Source organism: Myxocyprinus asiaticus, chromosome 50, assembly GCF_019703515.2.
Source record: "Myxocyprinus asiaticus isolate MX2 ecotype Aquarium Trade chromosome 50, UBuf_Myxa_2, whole genome shotgun sequence".
Lineage (NCBI taxonomy): Eukaryota > Metazoa > Chordata > Actinopteri > Cypriniformes > Catostomidae > Myxocyprinus > Myxocyprinus asiaticus.
Genome location: NC_059393.1, coordinates 4072590 through 4091985, shown reverse-complemented (window position 1 = coordinate 4091985; position 19396 = coordinate 4072590). Strand labels below are relative to the sequence as shown.

General features: G+C 39.0%; 1 protein-coding gene across 6 annotated transcripts in view; it reads right to left on the bottom strand.

Annotated features, from left to right (window-relative positions):
* Window positions 1–11923: 11923 nt before the first annotated feature.
* The window catches only part of LOC127438675 (ephrin type-B receptor 3-like), a 73817-nt gene continuing 66344 nt past the window's right edge, over window positions 11924–19396 (bottom strand). For all 6 annotated transcript variants that reach the window (XM_051694416.1, XM_051694420.1, XM_051694418.1 and 3 more), the window contains one exon: window positions 11924–13404. In XM_051694416.1, the coding sequence (XP_051550376.1) occupies window positions 13296–13404 (109 nt within the window). In that variant the 3' untranslated portion in view covers window positions 11924–13295. The remainder of the gene's footprint in view (window positions 13405–19396) is intronic.

Genomic DNA, 19396 nt, shown 5'->3' with positions numbered 1-19396 from the left:
TTTTAAATGTTACGCTTACGTTTATAGTTTCTATTAATAAAATATGCCTTGTGTATGCCTTTTCATGGACTAATAATAATAATAATAATAATAATAATAATAATATTATTATTATTTTACAATTATTATTTAATTAAATGATAATTTATTTATTTTATTTTTTTCTAACCAGATGAAGCTGAATGTGTAGGCTACATTAACTGTGGAATATGTTGTGGTTTCTCCTGGTATTTCAGATATTAATATCTGCATGAAACATAATTTTCGTTCATCTGTGCATGTATAACAATAACATTCTGGAGGCAAGAAGTGTCAAGCACACATTTTGCAGTGAATAATAAATACAAATTCAAACATTAAAAGAAATTAAAACAAAATCAATACAGCCTACAAACAGGTGAAAGTCCCGTAAATCTATTAGGAATTTTTTTTACAATAGGACACCATTATTTAGTTCATAATAAATTCTAACAAGAAGAAAAAAGATGGAGTATGTTTCAGTTTCTTCATTTTACATAAGGAGGAATAATCCTAATAGATGAATTCTCTATGGAGCATTTAAACCTTTATGGAGCATTTTAACTTTTTTTCGGAATGAAGTCTTAACCAGATAATTACCTTAATTGCTGATTTAAATGTGGTCAACTTTAAGAGACGGCTAGACAAGCTCCGAGAAATTAATGGAATTTAACATCGTGCTCAGGTTTAGGCTAAAAGAATCACGTGTGAATCGTGTGATACATTAACATAGACATTACAAGAAGTGGAAAGTGTACATGATGTTGTATCTTAGTTAATATTACACTTGACAAGCTAAAGACGCACGCAATTAGCAGAGACTATAAACGGAGTCGAGACCGCAGCCATCCGATCTGAAATTACACCATGCGCATTTTCATTTATAAGGTTTACACTTTAGAAATATTGGCTGCACAGATTCATACATTTGTTGTAATTTATAATATGTTCATTTTTCAATGTCGTTTTATGCTTGTGTTTCTTGGATTATCAGTCAAACTAATATTTAGATGAATCCGTCATTACCGTTATTGAAGTCATTATTCGTAACTTTCCAAATAGTGTATTCGACTTCGGGCACATCCCTACTATTAATATTAAACTGTCATGACATGATGAAACATTATTGAATTAAACTGGTTACTTACGGTTTTGCGGTCTGGTCCAATAGTGTTTTTAACTGCTTTATCTTTCAATCACAGTTTCTTTGCAAAGCTCGTTCACATGCAATCCAGGCTGATATGAGCCAAAAACAAATAATACAGACTGAAAAGAACCAAACACGTATAATCCACTGTGAAGCGTGCCACACACACATAATCCTGATCAGGAACTCTTAAACTTCAGCCACTCTTTCCTAGAGTTTTGGTGCTTCAACAGAGGCAAAAGCAGACATGCTGGTCTGCACAGCCACAACATCTTACACTTTCCTAGTCTGTTTACACACAGGACGAGATGTGGTTCTCACAGCCAGCAGCAGCAGTGGAATGGAACACTCTAAAAGAATTGTGAATTTGTTCCACTCTTAAAACAATGCGCACATTGCTGGAAACACATCGAAACGGTCAAAGACATCCATATAGGGCATGTTTACATAGACCAAAAATAAAAAAATAGCACAGATGGCTGCAAAAATGCATCCAGGACACGTTCAAACTTAAACCAGCAAGAGGCAGTGAAACAGAATGGGGTTCTCTTTTTAAGAGATATAATTTGACACAGCATCTTTAAAAAGTGGCGCAAGACCCATGACAATGGTTAGAAATATATCTTTAATATATTCAATATCTTTATAGTGCATGTTTACAGTATATAATAAAATAATACAAAAATAGTCCAGATGAGCACAAGAAGGTGTCATGTGTAAGTCCCCCTTTGATGTGCAGGAATGGTAGTCCTCTCTAACCTGCCCGATCCTCTTCACCTTTCCGACTGAGCGCCAGTGGGCGGGTCAGGGGTGCAGTGATGTTAAAGTAAGTCTTGGTGTCTTGCTGTGGAGGCGGTCATGCAATAATGAGCCCCCATGTGATGTCAAAAAGTAGCGGAAGTAAAGAACAAGGTGATTACGTAACTTGGTTTCAATGTTTATTTATTTATTTATTTATTTTGTGTGCGTGAAACATGAATTTTGAAGCAACATGCTTTCTAAAAAAAAACAAGGCCATTATTTAAACCCACTAGAAATTTAAGAGGAAACCAATGGTGAATTAGCGTTCCAGGTTTGCCAACACACTGACGTACATTTCCAACACACGCTTTATGCGGTTGACCAATCACAACAGACTGGGCCAGCTGACCAATCAGAGCGGTCTGAGTTTTTCGGAAAGGGGGGCTTTAAAGAGACAGGAGCTAAAACAGAGCGTTTCAGACAGAGAGTGAAAAGAGGTGCTGCAGCAATGTACAGTATGAGAAAAAGAATGTATTTTTTGAACATTAAAGCATGTAAACCTATTCTAGTAGACCCCCAAAAATAAAATTATGAACCTGTAAATGGGCTCTTTAATAAATTGTCTCCAGGTAGCAAAAAATTAGCAATATTTGCTTAAACCAAAGTAATTTAATTCACCCCTTTATTAATTTAATTGTGAACTAATAGGAATTCCATATTTAAAAATAGCTTCTTCTTCTTCTACTTCTTCTTCTTTTGGCTGTTCCCATTAGGGGTCACCACAGCGGATCATCCGTGATCCGCATATTTGACTTGGCACAGGTTTTACGCCGGATGCCCTTCCTGAAACAAACCCCAGTGATTTTTAAAAATAGTTTAATGTATATTTTTAATATATATAAAGACATATATCATGAGGACATGAAAATGTACTGCATAATGACCCCTTAAACACATTGAAAAATTATGCTTGTGTGGCACGTATTGTCTCTGCAGTCTTGGCGTTGGTTTCAACTGCAATCTTAAATCTGCTGTCAAATCCTTCTCTACACACACAAACACCCCCATTCTTGTGGGAACCCTCTTCCAATTAAACAATGTGGTGCTGGTCCTGTAATTAGCGTTTCAAGTCAGTTGCTGTCTGCATGTTGCTCAGGCCTGATGCTAAACGGCACACTATTTGTCCAACAATTATGTCAGGTCCCCGAGTTGTGGCACAGACGTGACCAATTAGCCGAACCTCTGCACAGAGCGAGAAAAAGAACAAAGGGATTAGAGTGTAGATGGGTAAGGATGGAAACAGGGTGAGGGGGAGAGAGGGAGTGGGTGGAGAAGAAGGCGAGTCTAAAGGGAAAAAGAGAAAAGAACGGATAGAAAGCCTTTGCCTGAGGCTGTACTGATCATTTCTTTAACCAAACAAAGTCCATAATATTCATCAAAGGGCACAGTGTAAAGCTCAGTTGAAAAAAGTAGTTGTTATTTTCTATAAGGCCTGGTAAAATAGTGCATAATGTGTTTATTGTATTAGAACGCTTTCATAATGCACTTAAAGGAATATTCCGGCATAATGTTGATAACCACAAAAATAATTATGACTCATCCCTCCTTTTCTCTAAAAAAAAAAGAAGCATAAATCGAGGTTTCAGTGAGGCACTTACAATGGAAGTGAATGGGAAAAATGAAAGTGAATGGGGCCATTATTTGGAGGGTTTAAAGGCAGAAATGTGAAGCTTATAATTTTATAAAAGCAATTGCATTAAATATTCTGTTGAAACATCTGTATTGTGTATTATTTGAGCTGTGAAGTTATTTCAATTGTCATTTTTACAGTCGTTTTAAGGTTTGTTGACATTACATCATCATGGTAACGAAGTTCTAAATTGCCATTTATTGTTCATGTTTACATGGATATTGTTTATGTCTTGTGGCTATATTTTTAACATTAAAAAATTGGCCACATTCACTTCCAGTGTAAGTGCCTAACTGTAACCTCGATTTTTGCTTTTTTTAATGAAAAGGAGGAATGAGTCTAAATTAATTTTATGGTAATCAACATTATGCCACAAATGCTGCCAACTGAGCTTCACTTGAACTCGGAATATTCCTTTAATACTGTACTGAGTTATATATTCTCATAAATATTTGTAAACACTTATAATACACTATGATACTTACCTATTCATGGTATACACCTTTAAAGCATTTTAAGCAATAGGGTACTCAGTGCATTGCACTGTTAACCACCATAAAAATTTAGGTGGTAAAACTAAAAGGCTAAATGATTATTTACTGTTCATAAAGTGAAGTCCTTCTAGGAGCAATGGCCAATAAATAAGACACACTGTCACTCACTCAAACACAAAACACCGTCAGGGTGACAAACTAACATTAAATAATGCAGTAAATATTAACTAAACAACATATCAAGTAACATAAAACAAACTGATATACATATATATATAAGGAGAAATATAACTTTTTCAATAAAATACAATCTAAAGTGATGGGTCACATCAGGACTTCTGGGAACGGAGACCTTTTCAGGTTTTTTAAATGTAATTTAAACAATAATTTACAGTAAAAGCACGTGTATTCGTTTTAAACAATAAAATAAATAATTATGTATTTTTTTATTAATTTAAATTAATAGAGATAATTTTGTTTATGTACTATCATTGTATATTATTTATTATTCAATACATTTTCACTGTTAACTGTGAGGTACATAATACTTTTTTTACTTTTAAAAACATGTTTACTATATTTTACCATAAAATTACATGTATTGTCTTGCATATACAGTGTATATAAAAAGTCTACACACTCCTGTTAAAACAGCAGGTTTTTGTGATGTAAAAACAGACTTTTTGCACCTTTAATGTAAAAATTGTAACCTACGTAAAACAACACAGCACATCAGCAAAAGAACACCATACCCACAGTGAAGCATGGTGGTGGCAGCATCATGCTTTGGGACTGCTTTTCTTCAGCTGGAACTGGGGCTAATATTATATAATAATATTATAATATAATATAATATAATATAATATAATATAATACATTATATTATATATATATTATATTATATTATAATATAATATTATAATAATATTATAATATATTAGATCAAATAACCTCGATCAGACGTTTTTGTTTATAATCGCGACAGGCCTAGTGCACATGTTATTCTGCTAAATTTATTTTGTGTTCCACGTTTGTGTTCATTGTTTGTTAAACCAGTGGGTCTCATGACAAGATGTAATAGTAGTATGAGATATAGATCTAGACTGTGGTGCTGGGAAGGAGGGGGGTTTCAGAGAGAAATCTCTCTTAGTGAGCTGCAGTGAAACCAGTTTATCTGCAAACAACTGAGGCAATTTAAATGTTACACTAAGAGAAAGTACACAAGTTCATTGGCTAGCAGATTACATTTCGATATGTGCATTTAATCTGCAATAAAATGCAAGGCAATACTGATTTGTGAGCAAAAATCTGTCTCTCATTCAAAAGTGCCTATCACTTCCACTGTCAAAACATTTTGCCATATAGGATGTACAGTTATCCCATCTGGAGGCACCTCTGTTTCCCTTTCCAATCTGACAACAGCACTTGTCTGAGTGCCAGCCACTGTAATGTCACGCATTTCACTGCAGCCACTGACAGCGGCTGGTTACCATTGCAAATCAAGAGATAGCACACAATACAGGCACTGTGTCATCACATTCCAGCCCCTGAATATCTGTCCGGGCTTGCTTAACCGAATCTATTATCAAGTATGGCCTGAGGAACGTTTACAGACTTGAGTTTGGTTTGGTTGGTGTGGTGAGATTGCTTTTGTACCCTCTCTCTCTCTTTCTCGCTCTCATGCCATTCAGTGCAGGGAACAAATAAGTAATCCTTCTTTAAAGGAGCTCTGAGCATATCCACTGAAGTCCTGAAGGAAGCTTACAACAGCACAACTCCTTTATATGGACAGTGAGGGAGAGAAAGTGTGAAGCAGGTGGTGAATTAGAGGAATTTTAGAAGAAAATGCCACCATACTGAACCCAACTGTATGTTTCTGATAAACTAGTTGTTGTTGTTGTTCTGGATTTATTTATTTATGCAAAGACATCACATTGTAAACTGAATTTACTAGATTTACATTTGATATATTTCTTTTAAATTGCATAGCAATTAGGGCTGGGCAATTTAGCTAGGGAAATTAAATCATCATATTCTTTAGCCTTTACGTAAACTATACGTGAGCAGTGCCATGTATCACAAAAAAAAAAAAAAAAGAAGCTGAACAAATTCTGGATTCCAGGAATGGTTTTAACTTGACAAAACTCACCAAATCCAATCAGGCTTCTCTATCAATTCAGGGTTTGATCCTGAGGCTATGATTAGTTCACGAGTGCGTTCACATGAATGAAGCGAACACCAATCGAGTGCGAGAGAGCGTGAGTCAGTGAGATTTACTTCTCTGCTGAAGATGTTTATGAAAATTATGATAAATTATTAGAATTTAAACACAGTTATAACACAGCACAAGAGGACGTAAAACAAAATATATGATCAATCAAAACACATTTACACAACACGAATAATCACTATGACATCATGAGTAATTATAATACATTCACACAGCACGAAAACAATCTGAATGTGATGAATATATTAAAATAGATAATATATCGATGTGAAAGTAACTTTATATAGGTCCACAACAAGAACATTCAGGCTTGTAATATGATTTGAAATTGTAAAAATGTAAAAAGCTTTAGTATTAATTTAAATTACTAACTTAATATCATTTAATACTATTAGACATTAATACACTGTTGAATAATAAAAATGTGAGCAATTGGAAAATGAGTAGATGGTATGCACTAATAAAGACTTATTTGTTCTTTCTTTCTAGCAGCATAAGACACAATAAAGACATATTTGGTGTGCTAGTGTGCTTTTATTGTCCTTCAAGAGAAATACTGTACGTTCATGGCATCTCTGCCAGCAAATCCTAATAAGAAGGGGTTTGGGTGTGATTCACACTTTTCTGATATATCTACAGTATATTGTGGAGTGAATACATGTGAAATGAAAAACACAACTGCATAAGCAACTGTTTCATTTTGTGGTGCTTCAGTGACACTTTTAGCTCATGTGTTGACTTACGTGCTCTTCAGGACCCTGGTCCTGTACATCGCAAGTCCAACTTTCTATCGGTTAAGCTACCGTGCAACTTGATCACACTTGAAAAAGTTTCTAAAAGTAGTTATTTACGTATATAATAAATAAACGTGTTTAGATGTCATAAGATAGCATTGTGTGAGGAACAGGGCAAAAATAAGTGTTTAAGAACTGATAATCTGCTGTTTTACTTATGATTTATGTGAAAGTGAATAAAAGCCATTGTTGTTGTAGTGCCTCTTGTGTTCATTTCACCAGAAACTGCTGCGATACGATTCTGTGAGATCAGGTTGATTTGGAACGACATGAAGGAGAGTAAATATTGACAGAATTGTCTTTTATTCCTTTAATATTGGGCTTAGTTTAATCTTCGAGAAAAAGGTCCATGTAGCAAGTAGTCTGAGAAAAAAAAGCAAAAAAAAAAAACAAAAAAAAAAAACAAAAAAAAAACAAAAAAACACATGAAGTCATGAACATACTCTCTAACAGAACATACACTGGCAGCCAAAAGTTTGGAATAATGTACAGATTTTGCTGTTTCGGAAGGAAATTGGTACTTTAATTCACCACAGTGGCATTCAACTGATCACAAAGTATAGTCAGGACATTACTGATGTAAAAAACAGCACCATCACTATTTGAAAAAAGTCATTTTTGATCAAATCTAGACAGGCCCCATTTCCATCAGCCATCACTCCAACATCTTATCCTTGAGTAATCATCCTAAACTGCTAAGTTGGTACTAGAAAATCACTTGCTATTATATCAAACACTGCTGAAAGCTGTTTGATTCGTTAAATGAAGCTTAACATTGTCTTTGTGTTTGTTTTTGAGTTGCCACAGTAAACAATAGACTGACATGTCATAAGATCAATATTAGGTCAAAAATGGCAAAAAATAAACATCTTCCTCTAGAAACTCATCAGTCAGTCATTGTTTTGAGGAATGAAGGCTATACAATGCTTGAAATTGTGGCCTTATGGGAAGAATTGCATAGAAAAAGCCACTTTTGAAACAGAAAAACAAAAAGAAAAGGTTAGAGTGGGCAAAGAAACACAGACATTGGACAACAGATAATTGGAAAAGAGTGTTATGGATCTTAACCCCATTGAGCTTTTGAGGGATCAGCTAGACTGTAAGGTGCGTGAGAAGTGCCCGACAAGACAGCCACATCTATGGCAAGTGCCACAGGAAGTGTGGGGTGAAATGTCACCTGAGTATCTGGATAAACTGACAGCTAGAATGTCAAGGATCTGTAAAGCTGTCATTGCTGCACGTGGAGGATTTTTTTATGAGAACTCTTTGAAGTAGTTTAAGAAGTTCTCACATTTTTTATTTATTTTTTTTAATTGTAATAGTAATTTTTCACATTATTAATGTCCTGACTATACATTGTGATCAGCTGAATGCCACTTTGGTGAAAAAATTACCAATTTCTTTCCATAAGAGCAAAATCTGTACATTATTCCAAACTTTTGGCTGCAAGTGTATCTGCGTGGCAGGTGTCCTGACCGGTAAAGATCAAATACTTCTCTCTTAAATACAGGGCAGAATAGTTTATAGATGGAGGACATTCTTAAAAATCCACAAGCTTTTCATTAAAGCAGGAATCTGTGGCCTCAGCATGCCTTAAAAGCTGCAACGCATCTAGAGAAAGGACAACAACTTGAAAAATTAAATATCATTTTACAATAAGGTTGTACATGTTAACATTATTTTATCAATAGGCATCATGAACTATTGATGAACAATAAGTTTACAGCATTTATTAATCCTGGCTGATGTTAATTTACAACAAATATATTGTTCATTGTTTGTTCATAATGCACAAATCAATGTTAACTTGTACAAATGTATATATTCAAAATATATTAGCAAATATATAAATTAAGAATTACAAAGATCAAAAACACTGTAAAAGTATTATTCTTATTAAATTCTTGTTAACTATTGTGTTATATAGTAACGTATACAACCTTATGGTAAAGTGTTTCCAATTAAACTCCACACAAGAATTCATACAGCAAACACAGGTGTTTCTTAAATAATTTAATTGCAAAAGTTTTTTTTTCTTTTTTTTTGTATATATATATTTCTACCAGAATGCATTATTTAATCGTTGTTTTTGTCTTCACCATTAAATACATCTCAATGCTTTCAAAAAAGAAAAGAAAAAAAAAAATATTAATCTTGAAATGTGTCTTGCTTCTCTCAATATAAGTACAGCACACAGCAGACATTTGTTTCACTTCAGTGATTTTGTGATGTGATGAGAAGATATTTTTTTTATATATAAAAAAAAAGAGTAACTCATAAAGAAAAAAAACATATATATATCAGATGTTGGAGGACACAGCAGAGAGAGAGAGAGAGAGAGAGAGAGAGAGAGAGAGAGACCACTGGCACAAAAGTACTGAACCAAAATCATGTTCTGTTCCAACAACTGCCTTAATAAAAACAATGTCAACAGCACCTTGCTCAAACAATAACAAACTCACACATTCAAACATACACACATTCAGATCAAGTTATGAGAGAATACACTGTCAAATGTGTTCAATGTGACAAAAGCAACTAAGCTGAGTTCCCAAACGGCTCTTAGGGGAACTTTAAGGAATAGGATTCATATACAAGATAGTTTGTGTGTTAATATAATATGGGGAAGTTAAACAAAAAGCATCACTAACTCTTACGTTTCTTTCATAAAATGTAGCTAAAATAACTGCAGCATTTTATATTACATGGAACTCGTGCAACTGAAAAATAGGGCGCACTTTGGGAATTTGATTGTAAAAATGATTTTTTAAATAACAAATGAAATAAAATCACATTGCTTTCTATTTTTTTCTCAAAGTAACTACTTTAGTTCTTATAATGTAGCTAAATAGAGTTTAAGGGCTCTATTTTCGTGAGCACGCAAAGTGCAGCGCTACACGCAACGTCTTATCCAATTTTCGTGAGAGCGCTAATTCTAATTGCAATTTTCGTGCCAGCGCAAAGCGCAAGTGAGTGGAAGTGTTTGCACTATTGTGGGTGTATGTGCACAAACAGTGGGTGTATTGTATGTTAATGAATTGCCGCAAAGCACAATTGACTATTTTTCTGAGAAATAGGTCGTTGTGCTAAGATGTTTGAAAACCACGTCTAAACTTAGCTCTTGTATTTGCAATTTAGAGATTTCACCAGCAGGTGGTAATAAAGTTTATGTCCAATCTCTGATTGTCAGGGACATAATTTGATGTTCCACTATATTTTCATAGTTTTATATGAGTCTTATATATATATATAAAAAATTAATAATAATAATAATAATAATAATAATAATAATAATAATAAATATTTATGAGATTTGTGTTATCTATAGGTCATGGTTTATTTTTCAATTATTATTATTATGTTAAAATATACAATTGTATGGTCTAATTTGTAAGTCTAAATGTGTTTTTCCACCTGTTGTCATAGAGTCATTTTTAAGTCATTGCAAAATGGGCCAGTGGAAGAAGTTGAGAGATTAAAATATTTGGAATTGGTAAACTAAGATTTCCTGACCACTTTGTTATTTTGATTATATTTTTGTTTCGTTTGAAGTGTAATTTAAATTTAGAAAAAAAAAAAAAAAATGGTTTATTTTTGTGTTTCAATAAATTAATCTAATTTATCAAAATCGACCGGTAGAAGTTGTAGCGGGAAACTAGCAGCTGTACATCATCGCACCATTAGCTGGGTAACTCCTAGCCAATCACACGTAAGCCATTGCTTTATAAGTCTGCTCACATTCGATCACATTGCTGTTTCAGTGTGCTAACATGGCAACCTCCACCACCCCACCACCACCAGTCGAGTCCCGTCCTGCACAGGGGTAGGCTCCTCGCCCCTGCCTCCTATCTCTGGCAGGATATGACGGTTCCGAGTACAACTTCTTCGGACCGCCAGACGGGGCTTACGCCAAAGAGAGACATTACATTTTCTGTTTTATATTCATCAAATAAATGTCATCTTGAATTTCACTCAAGTCTGCAAGTCTTCCTGATATAAGTGAAGTGTGTGCTGATGCAATCACTGTTCATACTAGCTGTGGCTTGTGTGTCAGTAGATGAATATGATTAATAATATTGACATTCTCTGTAATTTAACAGAGCATACATCTAAATTCTGATGACAATCACAGGAGAGTGTCACTGTCATAGAAATATGCCTGACAATCATCAAGGATGCATTTTAATGCACAAAAGAACATAATTTTCAATTTTTCTAATTCACTGCATACAGTTCATTTACACTATCAACTACTTATGAATGTACTGTCTTGGTTTATATCGCTAGTGCTTGAGGGAATGAACTATATAAAAGGACGCAGACAGTGGAATAATAACCGGAGAAAACCTCAGAATTAATTTGCACTTAATATAGTCCATTTACGCATTGACCATGCGATTTCGCAAAACCTACATGCACCTAGACTTAGCGCATGCTTGCACGAAAATACCAAAATTTCATGGCCATGCCGCACTTATGACTTATGGCATAGCACTGCGCTTAATGCTAGTGATCTTAAAATAGGGCCCTAAGCCTGACAAAAAACTCACTTCAGCACTTTGTATTCATGATGTAATTGTAATTATGAAAAAAGAGGCATACTGGGGAACATCAGAATGATTTGTGAAATTTTAAATGAAACAAAACCACATGTAACAAAAAAAAAAATTACAAAATAAATACAAATAGCACAAATATTCCAATGATGGGCTTTGTCACATCACAGAAAAAAAAAAAAAAAAAAAAAAATATATATATATATATATATATATATATATATATATATATATATATATATATATATATATATATATATATATATATAAATGGTTTTCGGTTTTCTGGGCTATATTTCCCCTTGAATGAAGAAAAATAAAATATACAGGTTCACATTTATATAAGATCATTTTAAATATTTGTTTTTAAAATAAGGGTTTTCTGGGCTATATTTCCTCTGGATTGAAGGAAATAAATCCATAGGAATTCAATTCCAAATGGTCTCTAGACATAAATAAAATAAAAAAGGGTACAAATTCCAATTTATCCAAGTTTATCCAAGTTAACGTAAAAAGTCTAATTGTCCATAGAATATTATTGATCCACGTGTAATTATATATAATAAAACTGCAGCTCCTTGTCACAATTCATGTATTAGTTTTCAACCGTGAAACACAACAGAAGGTTAATGTACAGTATGTGTGTGCATAATCCTCATAATCGCTCTCTGTTTCATACACATACACTACAACACAGTCATTCTGACACACACACATCCGCATAGTACAGAGATGGCCAGCGATTAACACTGTTTATAGTACAAGTTATCCCGGTCCTTCTCTTTCTAATCACTAAAGAATCCTGATATAATGATTGACAACAAGCTAAATGTCAACTCAATGTGGAACAGGAACTAAAAGAGGGTGTGGAAAAATAAAGGTAGATAATAAAAGGAAAACATCAATTGAAATTGTGAGAAACTCAGCTGAGAATCCATTATTTTAACTATGAAAGCATCATGAGTTCACCTGGTATTTTCTAAGAAGTCCTTTGTGAGTCTCAACCTGGTGGACAAATGCAGCTTCCTTAAACTCTGGTCCTGCACCATCTGCAATCTTTCGCCCCTGTTGTGTGCCTCTCACTGCGGTCTGTTTGAGGCATGTGCCTTTAAGTTAAACACCTTCAATATGAAGATGGGGAATATGCACAAGATCACACAATAAACATCTGCCAGCATTGGAGGGATTTCTGTGTCCACACGCGTTGGTTGTGAATGTATGTATTCACTCTTAGTCTTTTTGTCTTTTCTTTTCAAGTCATGTGCACTATTAGAGAAGTATCTCCATTTGCACTGTCCATCCGGGTAGAGTTCTTCCCTTCCAAATCAGTTTCAGGGAAAAATGCATTATGGCAGGCTATGGAGATGGGGCGAGTTCCGCGCAGCCTCCGTAAAAGAAAATATCACACGCATGCATGCAAACGCCTCGCAAGGCATGCATGGGATACAGGCTTTTCTCCCTCCGTTCTTAAAAAGAAGTACAAAATAATTGTATGTAATCCTGTTGTGTGTAAAATAATGCAGGAAAAGGGAAAGGAAAAAGTTGTCCGAGGCACTGCAAGCCAGTTTCATCTGATTAGCAGAGATGATCAGGCGTCCACTAAAATAGTTTTAGCCAATCCGAATTCACACCTGGACGGGCAGCGTTTGGTTCATTTGCAGTCTCATGTCTTGAATGCTGCTGAGAATCTTCTTTTGGTGGCCGGCTAATGTCACGCCTATCCGTAGCAGATCTCTGCAGAAAAAAGAAAGAAAGAAAGAAAGAAAAAAAAAAACACATTAATTGTGTCTGTTATTTTTTTGAAAACAGGCTTTGCTCACACTGCAAACAAATTGGATTTGTTTTTCAAACCCGATCTTTAGAATGACTGTCTAAGGAATAGAAGGCACTAAACGTAAGGAACTAAACTATTTTGGTTCTGATTACACTGACTGATTCCATTAACGATTCTTTTAGATTAATCCATTCATTCATATAAAATATGACTTGTTATAGCAAAACACATAATGTGTAGCTTTAACTACAAGTTGTCAAATGAACAATAATTCCCGAAGAATGCACGTTCGAGAACTGTTAAAGGAAAAAAAAGAGTTAAAAAAAATTGGTTCCGTTTTTATACTGATATATATATTTCAGTTCCTTAACGATTCCATTATTTAATTTTATTTGTATTAATTAATCAATTCATTTATTCATTCATTCATGTAAAACATGACTTCCCTATCTGTCACTCACTCGACATTGTGTCAATGTAGTGACACTAGGGGTCACTCTTGGGAGCCCGAGACACCTCTGGTCTTTGATAAAAGGCCAATGAAAATTGGCGAGTGGTATTTGCATACCACTCCCCCGGACGTACGGGTATAAAAGGAGCTGGTATGCAACCACTCATTCAGATTTTCTCTTCGGAGCCGAACGGTCAATGCTCACTAAGCTGAATTCCCACGGCTGTTCATTCACCTCTGCTGGATCTGACGGCACATTTCAGCGGCTTCTCCCCCCTCTGCACTGGTGCACTGCAGAGAACGCCACTGGGCGCTTCGGCAGAAATAAAAGAGTATATCTCTCTAAAAGAGTATATTTCTCTAAAAGAGCGGCACACACGGAATGTCTTTTTAAAGACACATCTTTTTAAAGAAGCCTTTCCATTTGTGTGTTATTCCTGGTTGCGCTCGTTATCTCTCGCCCTCTGACGGCCACGATCACTGTCTTTCGTGTCTGGGCATTGCTCACACGGAGGTAGCATTCGTGGATGGGTCGTGTACTCATTGCGAGAACATGTCCATGGCAACGATGCGGTCGCGGCTTACCTTCACAAGAAAGCAAGCCACCCCAGAGGCTCCCCACCTCGGTCCTTCTACCCATGGGTATGAGGCCAGCGCGGTTAGCACTGGGGGTAATTTGGGGACCTCAATGTGACCACCTCCGCCAGGTATCCCCCCACAGACTTCCCATTCCCCAGCACGCTCGTCAGCCCTGATCAGGCTTCCGGATGAGTCCGCTGGCTCGTCTCACGGCGAGTTCAACCTCTTATTCAGAGCCCGTGAAGGTGATGAGCTCTCCAGCGCATGGGTCATGAGGACAGGCCTCTTCCTCCCCGTCCCAGGCTGTTCCGGGGGTGGTCACAAGGAGCCAGGTAAGTACTTCGATGTCCCTGAACTCAGAACGGCCACGACACGGTGTGGCACCTCAGGCTCCACCCCGCCGCGAGGCCCCACCCACCGGTACGTCCGACGAGATTGTCCCACCAGCCGAGATGAAGAAGGGGTTTTACAGCCCCTACTTCGTTGTACCGAAAAAAGGCGGTGGGTTGTGCCCAATCTTGGACCTGCGAGTACTGAACCAGGCTTTACACAGACTCCCATTCAAGATGCTGACGCAAAGACGCACTCTAGCGAGTGTCCGGCATCAAGATTGGTTCGTGGCGGTAGACCTGAAGGACGCGTACTTCCACGTCTCAATTCTACCTCGACACAGACCCTTCCTGCAGTTTGCATTCGAGGCTCGGGCGTATCAGTACAAGGTCCTCCCTTTCAGTCTGTCCTTTTCCCCTCGCGTCTTCACGAAGGTCGCAGAGGTAGCCCTTGCCCCGCTAAGGGAAGTGGGCATTAGCATCCTCAACTCTCTCAATGATTGGCTAATCCTAGCTCACTCTCGGGATGTGTTGTGTGCACACAGGGACCTCTCGCACCTCAGCCGACTAGGGCTTCGGGTTAACTGGGAAAAGAGCAAGCTCCTCCCAGTTCAGAGCATCTCTTTTCTCGGTTTGGAGTTGGACTCAGTCTCGTTGATGGCGTGCCTCATGAACGAGCACGCACAGTCGGTGTTGACCTGTTTGAAGGCGTTCAGACAGAAAACAGTGGTTCCACTGAAACTCTTTCAGAGGCTCCTGGGGCATATGGCATCCTCAGCGGTGGCCACTCCGCTCGGGTTGATGCATATGAGACCGCTTCAGCACTGGCTTTAGACTCGAGTCCCGAGATGGGCATGGTGCCACGGGACACATTGCGTGGCCATCACGCTGATCTATCACTGCCTCTTCAGCCCTTAGACCGACCTCATGTTTCTACGGGCAGGCATTCCCCTAGAGCAGGTCTCCAGGTGCATCGTGGTTACGACAGACGCCTCCGAAACGGGCTGGGGTGCTGTATAAAATGGGCATGCAGCCGCTGGCTTATGGACGGGCCCGCGGCTGCGTTGGCACATCAACTGCCTTGAGTTGCTGGCAATTCTGCTCGCCCTGCGGAGGTTCCGGCCGTTGATCCAGGGCAAGCACGTGTTAGTTCGGACAGACAACACGGCAACGGTAGCATATGTCAACCGTCAAGGCGGTCTGCGCTTCCGTTGCATGTCACAACTCGCCCGCCGCCTCCTCCTCTGGAGTCAGCAGCACCTTAAGTCGCTGCAAGCCACTCACATCCCAGGCAACCTCAACACTGCAGTGGATGTGCTGTCATGGCAGGTTACCCTCAAGGGAGAGTGGAGATTCCACCCTCAGGTGGTCCAGCTGATTTGGAGTCGATTCGGGCAGGCACAGGTAGTTCGCCTCCCAAGAATCTTCCCACTGCCCACTCTGGTACGCCCTGACCGAGGCACCTCTCGGTATAGACGCACTGGAACACAGCTGGCCCCCTGGACTCCGCAAATATGCGTTTCCCCCAGTGAGCCTACTTGCGCAGACCCTGTGCAAGGTCAGGGAGGACGAGGAGCAGGTCATCCTGGTAGCACCCTACTAGCCCATCCAGATGCGGTTCTCGGACCTCACGCTCCTAGCGACAGCCCCCCCCCCGGCAAATTCCCCTGAGGAAGGACCTTCTTTCTCAGGGATGGGGCACCATCTGGCACCCGTGACCAGACCTCTGGAATCTCCATGTCTGGCCCCTGGACGGGACGTGGAAGACTTAAGCGGTCTATCACCCACAGTGGTAGACAGGATCACTCAGGCTAGGGCCCCCTCTATGAGGTGCCTGTATGCCTTTAAGTGGCATCTGTTCGCTAAGTGGTGTTCTTCCCGATGCGAAGACCCCCAGAGATGCGCAGTCGAATCGGTGCTTTCCTTCCTGCAAGAGAGGTTGAAAGGTGTATGTAGCCGCTATAGCGGCACACCATGACACTGTGGATGGTAAGTCCTTAGGGAAGCACGACCTGATCATCAGGTTCCTGAGAGGCGCCAGGAGGTTGAATCCCTTCAGACCGTGCCTCATTCCCTCATGGGACCTCTCTGTAGTCCTTCAGGGTCTACGGAGAGCCCCCTTTGAGCCCTTGCAGTCAGCTGAGCTTAAGGCACTCTCCTTGAAGATTGCCCTCCTGACTGCGCTCACTTCCATCAAGAGGGTAGGAGACCTGAGTTCTCTGTCAGCGAAATGTGCCTGGAGTTCGGTCCGGGCTACTCTTATGTGATCAAGAGACCCGACCGGGCTATGTGTCCAAGGTTCCCACAACATTGCTGTGTCCGGTGTGCGCTTTACACATCTATTTGGATCGCACACAGAGCTTTAGAGCCTCTGAGCAGCTCTTTGTCTGCTTTGGTGGACAGTGGAAAGGAAGCGCTGTCTCCAAACAGAGGATTGCCCACTGGCTCATTGACACCATAACTATGGCATATCACGCCCAGGACGTGCCGCCCCTGGCAGGGCTATGAGCCCATTCTACCAGGGGTGTAGCGGCCTCCTGGGCCTTGACTAGTGGTGCCTCTCTAACAGACATTTGCAGAGCAGCGGGCTGGGCAACACCCAACACATTTGCAAGGTTCTACAATCTCCGGGTGGAACCGGTTTTGTCCCGTGTAGTGGCACGCACAAGCAGGTAAGTCTGGGAAAGCTGGCCGGGTGTATCGCTTGCGCATAACGCCTTTCACCTGCCCTGAGCTGAAGACGTGTGCTGTTGACTCCCAGTAGTGTTCACAAACTGTGTTCCCTGGTTGATTTCCTCCAAGCCCTGTGGCAGATGAGTTTGCGGAGAAACTCGCTGCCGGCTCAGTACACATGCTAACTAAGCCCTGTACTGGGGTAGGTGCTCTGCATGTGGTGGATCCCCGTAGGTAACCCCATGTAACATACATCTTCTGTTAATTCTTTCCCTGTTGGTAAACTGCATCTTCCTTGGGCAGAGGCCCCTCTGCCCCAGTCACCATGCTTGTAGTAACTCCTCCCCTGTAGGGTAGGACCTACCATGGGACTTCTCCACATGGCATACTTCCGACAAAGCTTGGCAAGACTATGTGATGTATTTCCACTTAAATACCCCCCCGGGTGAGGTGTGGTCTCCATGGTGTCTTTCCCTTGGGAGGGACACCCCCCTGACTAGACTTGGTGGCCCCAGTCGGTTAATTCCCCTTTTTCTTTGGGGAGAGAGAAAAAAAAGGGATAAGAGGCCACGACTGGGCTAGCTCGTCTCTACCTTTTGGGTAGTCGACTTGTCCCCAAAGGGCCGTTCAACACTCATAACAGTGTTGGGGGAGGTTACATGTCGGCCTGGTGCGCTGGCTACAAGGCACACAGTGGTCTGCCTGTCACAATGCCAGTTCACGTAACACAGTTCAGCCAGTTGCGGCATTTCGTATAGGGACCCCTAGTGTCACTACATTGACACAACGTCGAGTGAGTGACAGATAGGGAACGTCCTGGTTACTTGCGCAACCTCCATTCCCTGATGGAGGGAATGAGACGTTGTGTCCCTCCTGCCACAATGCTGAACATCCCGCTGAAATGGCCGGGACCTTGTCTCAGCTCCTCAACACAAAACCTGAATGAGTGGTTGCATACCAGCTCCTTTTATACCCGTATGTCCGGGGGAGTGGTTTGCAAATACCACTCGCCAATTTTCATTGGCCTTTTATCAAAGACCAGAGGTGTCTCGGGCTCCCAAGAGTGACCCCTAGTGTCACTACATCGACACAACGTCTCGTTCCCTCCATCAGGGAACGAAGGTTACACAAGTAACCAGGACATTATTACAACAAAACCCACAGTATGTCTCTTGTGTTCTCACATGAAAAAGTCTGAAGAATGCACGTTCGAGAACCGCTAACGGAACCGAAAGTTGAAAAAAAAAATATATATCATTTGGTTCTGGTATTTTTTCCGTTGCAGTTCCTTCACGATTTCATTAACAATTATTTTAGATTAATTAATTAATTAATTGCTATAAAATATACAGTATCTTATTAAAACAAAACCCATAATGTATATATTTAAAAATAACTTGTTACATGAACAAGTCTTAAGAATGCATGTTTGATAACCGTTAACAGAACTGAAAGTCGAAAAACTTGGTCTTGGTTTTTGTTTATTTTTTTTAAATTCCAGTTTCTTAAGAATTCTATTAACAATTATGTTAGATCATTCATTCATTCATTCATTATAAATACAACTTATTACAATGGAACCCATAATGCGTATTTTACTACAACGTGTCATATGAACTAAAAGTCTAAAGAATACACATTCGATAACTGTAAATGGAACAAAGTCGAGAAAAAAAATTCTGTTTTTTTATTTATTTTTTAAATTTTTTAATGGAAACATATTCTAAACATTTTCATTATTTAGGACACAAAAACAACTTGAAATACAAAGCATTTTCAAATATTCAGTTTTGTTTATATTTAAACCACATATTCATGTGGTTTGGATCAGGTTTGTAAAAATCACATTTATGTATTTATTTACATATTTATTTATTTATTTATTGCTGTTCAGACAACAACAAATAAACATATTTGAGT